The sequence below is a fragment of the Epinephelus moara genome, chromosome 9 (assembly GCF_006386435.1).
Source record: "Epinephelus moara isolate mb chromosome 9, YSFRI_EMoa_1.0, whole genome shotgun sequence".
In the NCBI taxonomy this organism is placed as follows: Eukaryota; Metazoa; Chordata; class Actinopteri; order Perciformes; family Serranidae; genus Epinephelus; species Epinephelus moara.
The window spans coordinates 3964461-3975094 of record NC_065514.1 but is presented as its reverse complement, the minus strand read 5'-3'; the positions used below and the strand labels follow the sequence as shown (position 1 = coordinate 3975094).

Sequence of the window (10634 nt, the reverse complement as noted above, 5' to 3'; positions counted from 1 at the left end):
GGGAGTTTTTCCTGATCAGCTGTGAGGGTCATAAGGACAGAGGGATGTCGTATGCTGTAAAGCCCTGTGAGGCAAATTGTGATTTGTGATATTGGGCTTTATAAATAAAATTGATTGATTGATTGATTGATTGATTAATGAACAGTTGTTAGAAAATATCATTACAAAGGTACAAGAAGCTCGTGGATCCCAAAACTGAAGCTGAAACACCGACTGTACCTGTAAATTATATATTTTTATAGTTTAGTTTTTTATCATGTAATTCTCGTCACTGTGAAACCTAAATCTGAGGACATTGTATAAACTGTATAAACTGTCACATCCATCCACCTCATGTTTATTTAAAAAACCCTGTACATGAATCTTTCTATATTGATCTTATTATTCCAGCGCCCTCTGCACTCCGCACCATCCTACTGTTTACACCTACAGCTACAGTTATATCTGCTCATAGTTAATTATTGGTGTTTGTCTTTGTCCGTCTTTGTTGTCCTTGTTTTTATTTTTGTGTGTATTTTTGTGTTTTTAGGTTAAATTCAAACAGCAACCTCCAGGACTGAAAAATAAAACCAACACTGAAGTGACAAAACCTGCAGTTCCTCTAATGTCCACTAGAGGCTGGCTTCAACAGTGAGTCAGTCCCCACAGACCCCCATGTTAACATGTAGAAATAAACATGTTTACAGCCTGGTACAAAAAACATTCATGACAATGGGGCTGAATCTAGATAGAACTCACCTGTTTACATTTTATTAACGCTTAATTGTTACGCATCATTAAGGGCGGGGCCTCTTTGAGTGACACACTGTTGATTGATAGTGAACTGTCAGGTCCACCCCTCGCTCCTCCACTCCTCCACCTTCTTGTCACTTCTGGCTCCAAAAAAACAAGATGGCGATGACCAAAATGCCAAACTTCAAAATGGGTTTCCCCAAACCAGTGGGTGACGTCACAGGGGTTACGTCCATGATTGTTTTTACGGTCTGTTGTTACAAAGAGTCAAATTCCTTCCATGTGTTCACATGTTTGGCCGATAAAGTTATTCAGAACTTATCTGATTGTTAAATAATTCAGGAGATTGAAATGTTTGTAGACTGAAGAACAGTGAGAATGTCAGAATAATAAAACTTGTGACATGGAAATTTAAACGAGTGAAAATACGACAGGTATTCTGTCAGTGTTATTTGTTCCCCACTAACAACAATAGTGACTCTGCTGATGATGATGATGGTAACACAAATACACAGTATCATCCCCCTGCAGAGCCACAGAGACACGATTTTAGTTGTGTGCATGTGCGAGTTTCAGTGTCACCATTTTAGACGTACCCATGTGAGCTCAGGAGGGCGGGGGGCAATCAGAGGCTCACAATCCCGTCAGTCAAAAACTTATCAGTTTTTAATTCAGCCAATCACATCACAATAGTGGGAGGAGTCAACATTTCAACAGAATATCTTTACAAAACAAGGCATTTAAAGACGTCACCTTGGACTGTGACAAACTGTGCTGCACATGTTTACTGATGTTTTATAGACTCAGTGATTGATTACTGAAAAACATCATCATAGATTCATCAATAATCAATATAATGGTTATTCACTGCTGAAATTCAGTCTCCTCTGAATGACTCTGCTGATGTTAACACGTCTACAGGAAATAAGAAGACTCTGACCACATTAATCTTATAGGAACATCTCAGCCTGGTTGTCATGGTAACAGAGACCATAGTCCTATAATCATTAATTTCTCAGCAGCTTCTTATCTAATTAAAGTTTATCAGTTTCACAGAAATGCAGTTCAGAGAAGTGAGGCCGTTCTCTGCTCCCCCGCCTTTACATGCTCGCAGTCTTCACTTAGCAACAGTTGTCATGACGCTGATGTGCAGATTGGATACTTTCACACAGACACACTGAGAGAAGCCCAATAGAGACAGAGTGCATTTAACTCCCGCCCCCACCATTGACTTTGTATTACCTGAAGGTGCCTCCTTGTCTTTAACGTCTAGCAAACACAAACTACCTAAAAGCTGCTCTGTGGTGGGATGCACTTCCAACACTGTAAAGAATTCATTACTAAGTTTTCACAAACTGCCGAACCAAAAAACTGAGCTTTAAAACAATAAGACGTGAGGCATGAGCAGGAGGATATGTGGAAACTGTGGGATCCTGACACTCAGTATGCAGACATGCAGCCAGCATTTTGCTAATTTGGCCAGACAAACTGTAGAGGTTGAAGCTAACTAAGCTATGTAATGCCTGGTTTTGATCTTTGGTATCTTAAATGGGGATTTTACCTTGTGATTCGATAAAATAGTTGAAAACATCAAAGTATGTCACTATTGGCCATTCAGTGGGATCTTTTCTACAAGATAAGCAAAGAAAGGAGAAGAGACGCTGAGGTAAACCTACAATGTTGTCATTGTAACTTTTCTTCTCTGAGAGATGCAAGGTGTTAAAATAATTCTTTGACATGCTGAAATATGATGTTTTCAGCCAGGTACAGGCATTCTGTTAGCGTTTCAGCCCTCACTTCCATATCTTGGTGTCACTAGTTTGGTGGTTTCTACAATATGATGCGTTGCATTCTGTCTCTATACTTCTCCAGGCTTTCAGCCTTAATGGCATCATGACAGGTTTACAACACTCTCTCTGAGGTTAGACTTCATTTTGTTTTAACAGTTTTGTGCACATGAGCATTTTTACACAACAATTCCAATAACAGTCACAAAGCGACCACACAGAGATTCAAAATGATCACAAGGAGAATCTTTTTCCTGCTATAGTTTTATACTACCACTGTGCAGGAAACAAACTAAAGACACAGATATGTGTGTCAGGCCATAGTGAGAACTGAGACTGGACGCCAGTATGAAAACTGGTCAAATTGTGTGAATGGCCAACAGAAAAACCTGATCGTGTGACTGAGTGCCTGTTTACACCTGGTAGTAACATGTGTCTTGGATGATGCAATCACATGTGGACAGCACTAAATATAAGTGTAAACAAACACTAAGATGCATTGTGATCAGTTGGGAAAATCTGAGGACATCTGGTGGACAGGTAGAGAACAACAACAGAAGGGCCTGGGGAAGTGGAAATGTAGCTGTAGGGAGGTACAGAGAGGCAGGATGTGACAGATATATTCTAGTAAAGCTCCACCCCTTCATGTGCGCAGATACACACTGAGAACATAACGTGATGATCAGAGTGGACAGCGGACACACAGGAAGACAGACGGACGGGCAGAGAGACGGTCCACCTGAACATGGATCACCTGTCGGTACTGGTGCTGGTGCTGGTGCTGGTGCTGTGGAGCTCAGGTAGGACTCTGCTTTGAGATGATGTGTTATTATTAATATTTGTACTGAACCTTTAAATCAGAGAACAAACTGATCACACACACCAACATCAAGTTTTATTCTGTTCTTCGTTCAGTCAGTTATTAATCTATTATCCAACATCCAATTCAGTGACTATCTCAGATGCACCAATCGGTTCATGTACAGGCCTCACTTAAACAGTCAGTGGGACTGCCCGAAACAAATCTGATTTTATCAGTTTCACAGAAATGAACTTCAGAGAAGTGTGACGATCATCTTCACTGGATAAAAACTATTTTTAGTCCAGTTTTATTTCTGCAACATCCAATCAATGTATGAATTAGTATAATTGAGTAACGATCTGTCTGTGCAGTGGTTCTCATCACTAGTTGGGGAGTCCGCCATAGATTTAGACTCAGGACAGATGTATAGAAAACGATGCTGCGTGTGATGCAACATCTGATTGGTATCAGCCTCGATGTTTCCTGTTGACTCTCCTGCAGCCTGATCAGAGCTGCTGAAAGTTACGCAAAATTTCCTGTTGCTGTTGCTTCACATTAAAAGAATAGAATAGAATAGATTTTATTGTCATTGTACAGGGTACAACGAAATTATGGGTGCTCAGCCCACACAGTGCAAAAGAAGACAAGTGATGGGCTGGATGTGAGGGGTCTGTTGTTTTGGATGTGATCCTGTTGTGACAGCGGGATTTGGATATGTCATCCAGTGTGGGCAGAGGGCAACCAATGATTGTTTGAGCTGAGTTGATCACTCTTTGGAGGGTTTTCCTGTCAGCTGCCTTGGAGCCAGCATACCACACACACAGAGACAGTATGTGAGGATGCTCTCCACAGAGGAGCGGTAGAAGGCCAGCAGCAGCCTCTTCTCCAAGTTTCTTTTCTTGAGAACTCTCAAGAAGTACAGCCGCTGCTGTGCCTTTTTCACCATAGCTGTGATGTTGGTGGTCCAGGAGAGATCAGCTGAGATGTGGGTGCCCAGGAACTTGAAGGAGGTGACAGTCTCCGCACTCTCTCCTCCGATGAAGAGAGGGGTGGGGTCATCTCTGTTTTCCTAAAGTCTATGATGAGTTCTTTTGTTTTTCTTGATGTTCAGAGAGAGGTTGTTCTCTGAACACCAGGTAGACAGCCTTCACACTTCGTCCCTATAGGCAGACTCATCTCCATTGGAGATGAGCCCAATGATGGTGGTGTCATCCGAAAACTTTATGATGGTGTTTGTGGGATGGGATGGACTGCAGTCATATGTATAGAGAGAGTAGAGGAGAGGGCTCAGCACACAGCCCTGGGGAGAGCTGGTGCTGAGTGTGCGGGTGGAGGAGAGGTGTGAGACAATTTTGACAGTCTGTGGGCGGATTGTGAGAAAGTGTCAACTGGACAAACACCTCAACTGGACAAACACAGGGGGGCTTTTATTGTGAAGCAGTCACAGGAAACACTATGTGTTTCACACTAAGGTAAAAAAGTGTGTCAACCAAACAAGACAGCGGCCATGTTGTTCATCTTGTTGTCAGTGGATTAATCTGATATATGATGGTGAGTAACAGACAGATTATCAGACGTGTCTTTGTGGTGGTTTCACGTCTGATGGTGGTTGTTTTGTAGTGATGGCTGAATGAAGCCTTATGAAGCTTTGCAGCTGTCTCTCTGTTAGTGCTGAGAAAGATTCAAAGCTTCACGGCATCAAACACGGTAAACACAGTGACACCTGGTGGCTGAAACACCACAACACAACCACCATTTTAATAGTTTTAGTCTGGTGTGCAGTAAAAGTCCAAGAATCATGTTTCATTATTTTATCTGTCATAGGTGTGATCAGAAGTGCTGCATTAAATGTAGATGGTTTGGTGTCATATGTTACAGTAAAATAATAGTCGACAGATCGACATATAACAAAATATATAAATGTACCTTACTGGTGTAGTTAGGCCCAGTGTCACTGTGGGCTCATTATGTCTATATGTAAATAAAAATATATATTCACAATTTCCCCTCAGGGATAAATAAAGTATTTCTGATTCTATTCTTATTAATTCAGCAACAATTTAGTAATCACTATTTTCACAGTTAGTTTAACTTTGTAATTTGACATGATTTTAAAGTGCCACTACTTCACTTGTATTGTCTCTGAGTTCTACAACCAGTCTGTCTCATCCTCTGTGCTCAGCATCCGAGCCTCCCACCATCGTCCCAGAGATGACCTGTGCCACTGGTAATGGTGAAATGTACCGAGGCAGGATTGCTGTGACTGAATCTGGCAAAACATGCCAGAGCTGGTCGGCTCAGACGCCTCACCAACATGACAGAATGCCAGAGAACTACCCCCACAAGTACTGTAACTGAAACATGTTTTTTATTAAAGAGGGACATATGGTCTGTTGCCTTTATTGTTGAGTTGACCTGTGTTCATCATTCTTACTGTCTGTCATTTGTCAGAGGCCTGGATAACAACTATTGTCGTAACCCTGACAATTGGACGATGCCCTGGTGTTACACCACTGACTCTGAAACCCGCTGGGAGCACTGCAAGGTGCCGAGATGTGACACAGGTACAACTAATCAATGATGATGGTTCTTTACCCATTTACAATAATAATGACGGTGATGATGAAGGTCAGTGGAAACACGTGTGTTCAGAACAGGCCGCTTGCTGGGCCTGTGGTATTGCAGCTTGTAGCTTTCTGGAGAACGGCTCATACAAACAACTTCATGCTCCACACAACACTTCCTTAGATCCTGACCAATACACCTGGGCATTTACCCTGGGCCCCTAAAACACTAAATAAAAACACACCCAAGTCACTTCTACTCAGAGACACCGCTGAAATATACTCTGCAGATGTATTAATTTCCAAATAGGTGTATTAGTTGCTTGCTTCGACATAACCGCCATAGGTATAAACTAGAGCATGGCTTTAATTACTTTTTTAATTTAATTTAATTACTCTATGTCCACTGTTTATTAACTTAAACAGTGGACATAGATAAAGACATGCTCGACTCAGTTCACAGAGCTCTGGAGCCTCGCCCTTACTGCTGCACAGATCCTGTTCACTTGTGTATTCAATGATTATTATTACTAAATGTGTTCTGTGTCCAACTTGTGCCAAATTCAACACTGCACGTCCTTAGTTTGTCCTTATTATTTAGTTCATTGTACATCTTTTGTTTATTTGTGTGTCATATCAGTGATGTGACACATCTATAGTCTCAAGTTTCATTCCAAATATTCAAGTGTCATCTATATATTTAGATTTTATTCCATATATTCTGACTTTCATTCCATGTACTGCAACTTCACATCACATATATTTGTAATAATGTCCTAAATGGCATGCCATAATATAGGGGTAAAAATGGGTACAAACTCTCCTGATGTGTACTTCACAACTGGTTTCAAGTTTCAAGTCATTTATTGTCATATGAACAACAGCTACAGAGAAGAAGTCACTGGCAATGAAGACGGGTGAATGAAGTAAAGATAAATGATGAATACAGATTACAAAAGTACAGATATGTGATGGTTAAGATTTGACAGAAAGACTTTGGCACTGAAACTCTACAGGGAGATTTTGTAAATTGAGGGGCGTCTGCCCTGAGCAGCAGCAAGATAAATCTCCCCATAGAGTCCAGACACTGGTGGTGACTCTGATGGACTGATGAAAAGATAAGATGATGAATCTGTGAAGACTAGGTGTTGACTGTTAGGTGGGGCGTGGCTACAGAACTAACTACAGAAACAAAGAGAATCATATTTAAAAAGACAGCAGCAAGATGACCAACAGTGAAGGTGTGTTGCTGTGCTATTGGTTAAAAGTGACCATCTGACAGAACAGCTGATTTCTTAATTGACAGCCTCAGACAATGACAGCAAGCAATTGTAAGTGAGTGAGCATGCGTGTGAGGAGTCCTCCCACAGATCTGTGTGGAGAGTTGACTCTGACTGTGTTCACTCTGGATCTGCTCTGATGAAGTGTGCAACATCACATTCCTTTTCCTACAAGCATACAATCTCAATCTTGATACCATTTTTAACATGTATTTTTCATAATATAATCAATATGTACAAATAATTGCCTTTCAGAGTACACAGCATGTGCTTTAGCTCACATTTGTTTTAACGAGCCATAAACTGTCAACGCTGTTACCTTTCCACAGTAACAGGATTTGACATGTGAGTAGCAGGGATGATCATCATAGATAGCTTTACTGTCTTTAAAGGTCAGCCTTATCAAATGAAAACATTTTTGAAAGTCATCATGTGAGTGTTATTCAGCTAATGTCCACAATATGATGAAACTGGTTACTTGATTTACTGTGAATGAGCCCTTTGATTATGGAAGCGAATCGTGACTAATATTTAAATTAAAATGCATTTGCAGAAATGCTTTTTCATTTTAAGAATGTGGCTGCATTATTTCACTCATAAATAAAATGAATAATCAATCAACCTATTTGCATTTTCTTCTACAAGACTGCACATTTTATGCCATAATCAAAAAGAAAGAGAATGCTATTTCATTTTCGTGGTCTGCCCTGCAAAATAGTGCCCATAATTCGAAAATGATTTGGCAATCTGAGCGGCGCAGGAGAGTGACGTCAGTAGCCGCTCTTCTTCAGCTGACCGTGCTACCCATCTAATACAGTAGGGGGCAGTGTGCACATTTGATATATGGATGCATCACAGATCATGGCGCTCCCTGAGATTGTGCTTTCTAAACTCCGTAACTCAATGAACAGTCCATGAAAAAAATATTTTTTCCAGCAGATATCTTAGTTACAACATGATTGAGCTAGCAAAGCAGTTTTGTGTTGCTATGTGTGGTATTTATTCAGTTTTGGGAAAATCCGATGTTTAGAAAGCACAATCTCAGGGAGCGCCATGACCTGTGATGCATCCATATATCAAATGTGCACACCGCCCCCTATCGTATTAGATGGGTAGCATGTGATGTGCTTCACTGATACAACAATACCAATCAAGTGCAGAACAATACCCTCTGACTTGGGAGGGGAAACTTCATAGTAGTGTGTAGACAAAGATGCTCAGTGTAGGCAGTAAAATCTGTATCAGCTGTTACTGTAACAGGGCTGGCAGTCAATCCTATTGTTGGTGTTAATTTCATAAAAATGTCAAAAAATGACGATTAAAAGAGACTTTCAACTCTTATCATTATAATTTAAACTATACTATATTTTGGACAGGTCCATTCTTTCCTTATTTCTCTTCTAAAAAAAATCTTTTTTCCTAACAGACATGTGATCGCCATGCAAAATCAGGATGCACTTGATAATCTGAATGAAAACAGGGATTTAAGTACTGCTCATAAATGTGCCATCTATTACATAAGTCTAATTAGGAATATTAGATATAGTAATACTTTCTGTGGTAACAGGGTTGGCAAAACCATCAAAACAATAAGGAGAGAAACAGTCATAAAATATGAAATTCCACAGCCTGAGATGGCACAATGCAGGTTATTGTAACTTTCAACTGTTTTTAATCCCAGGCTACTTAAAAAATAGAATTTGAATTTAATTAAAATTTTAAATTTCCAAAGTTGAAAAGGCATCGATTTCGTTGAATGACCCACAAGCTGTTGGTGATGAAGTGATGTTGGAATTGTTGTGAGTCCAGTTTGAATCAGTGAATTGCTGTTTGATGACATCTTTTTATTTAGTGTCTGGTGTCTTTTATCTCTCTCTATTTTATCTTCTATTATCTCTCCAGACTCTGTCAGGCTGGTGAATGGGACCAGTCTGTGCTCAGGCAGACTGGAGGTGAAGTCTAACCAGAGGTGGTCCTCAGTGTGTGAAGCTGACTTTGACCAGCAGGATGCAGAGGTGGTCTGTAGGGAGCTTGGCTGTGGGGCTCCTTCAGTCCTCCAGGGGGCGCTCTATGGAGAAGTGGAGGTTCCAATGTGGACCAAAGAGTTCCAGTGTGGAGGCCATGAGTCTGCTCTCCTGGACTGTAGAAGCTCAGGCTCAGATAGAAACACCTGCTCACCTGGCAAAGCTGTTGGACTCACCTGCTCAGGTAGAAGAGGAGCTGCAGCTTTGATTTGGTTCATTTCTCTTCTAATGAAACTCACTTTGTTCTTTTACTGATGACTCTCTGGTTTCTGTTCAGAGCCTGTCAGGTTGGTGGGAGGAGACAGTCACTGTGCAGGAACACTGGAGGTCAAACGGGGAGAATGGAGACCAGTGAATGGCTATTACTCTGACTGGACCCTGAAGACAGCAGGTGTTGTCTGCAGAGATCTGGCCTGTGGCTCTGCTGTTTCTGTAGGAGAGAGAAAGGAGTCCTCACGCAGACCTGTGTGGAGGATCAACTCTGACTGTGTTCACTCTGTACCTGCTCTGAGGGAGTGTGCAGCATCAGATTCCTCTTCCTTCCTCCTGTATCTCACCTGCTCAGGTAAGCCCATCAGTGACATCATCAGTGACATCATCTATGACAGTAATGTCCCCAGGTTGACTCACACATGTTCCAGCTAGAATGGCAGCAGACTGTCTCCAGCAGCCATGATGGAGTCTGATGAGCTGCTGCCTCAGTAAATCAGCTGCTGAATGCAGCAAGATATATATCTGTATATATGAAACATACATATGTGCTGCTTCAGGAGTCCCCTGGGCCAACCACAAACCAGCCTGAAAGGACTCCTTCTTCAGCTTGACAGCTTTCTGAGCCACTGGTTTCCAGCAGCAGGTTGACAGCTTTCTGAGCCACTGGTTTCCAGCAGCAGGTTCTTTGGTAGCCACCATAACAGGCACCAATGACCCACTGGACACAACTTTGATCAGCTCAGCTCAGCTGGGGGCTCATCAGTATCTCCACAACCACGTGGCATCCTTCATCCTGGACAACTCCTTAAAGGAGAGTCCAGCCCCTATCCCTTTGAGATTTTAGGGATCATTTTCAAAACACATTTTTTTATTGTGGCTTACAGATCATCTCTGAAAAATAAGACAGTGAAAACTGTTTCACTTCTCTGTGTGGCGCTCGGCCCTAATTAAAATATATAGGGGGGGTATTGCCCCCAATATTCAGATACACTCAGAATGTCCCATCCAATATCTATCCAACAATCTAAATGTTGTTTCTCATATAATTTCATGCACAGTTGGAAAAAGCAGATTCTTCTCTCTGCACTGGCTCCCTGTAAAATCCAGAATTGAATTTAAAATCCTACTGTTAACTTCTAAAGCTCTAAATGGTCAAGCTCCGTCATATCTTAGTGAGCTCATAGTGCCATATTATCCCACCAGAACACTGCGCTCTGAGAACGCAGGGTTAC

General features: G+C 41.4%; 1 protein-coding gene across 1 annotated transcript in view; it reads left to right on the top strand.

Moving 5' to 3' along the window:
• Window positions 1-3253: 3253 nt before the first annotated feature.
• LOC126395949 (antigen WC1.1-like) overlaps window positions 3254-10634 on the top strand; it is a 22756-nt gene continuing 15375 nt past the window's right edge. The window contains exons 1-5 of the mRNA XM_050053752.1: window positions 3254-3319; window positions 5504-5666; window positions 5773-5885; window positions 9068-9373; window positions 9467-9706. Of these exons, the coding sequence (XP_049909709.1) occupies window positions 3265-3319; window positions 5504-5666; window positions 5773-5885; window positions 9068-9373; window positions 9467-9706 (877 nt within the window). The 5' untranslated portion in view covers window positions 3254-3264. The remainder of the gene's footprint in view (window positions 3320-5503; window positions 5667-5772; window positions 5886-9067; window positions 9374-9466; window positions 9707-10634) is intronic.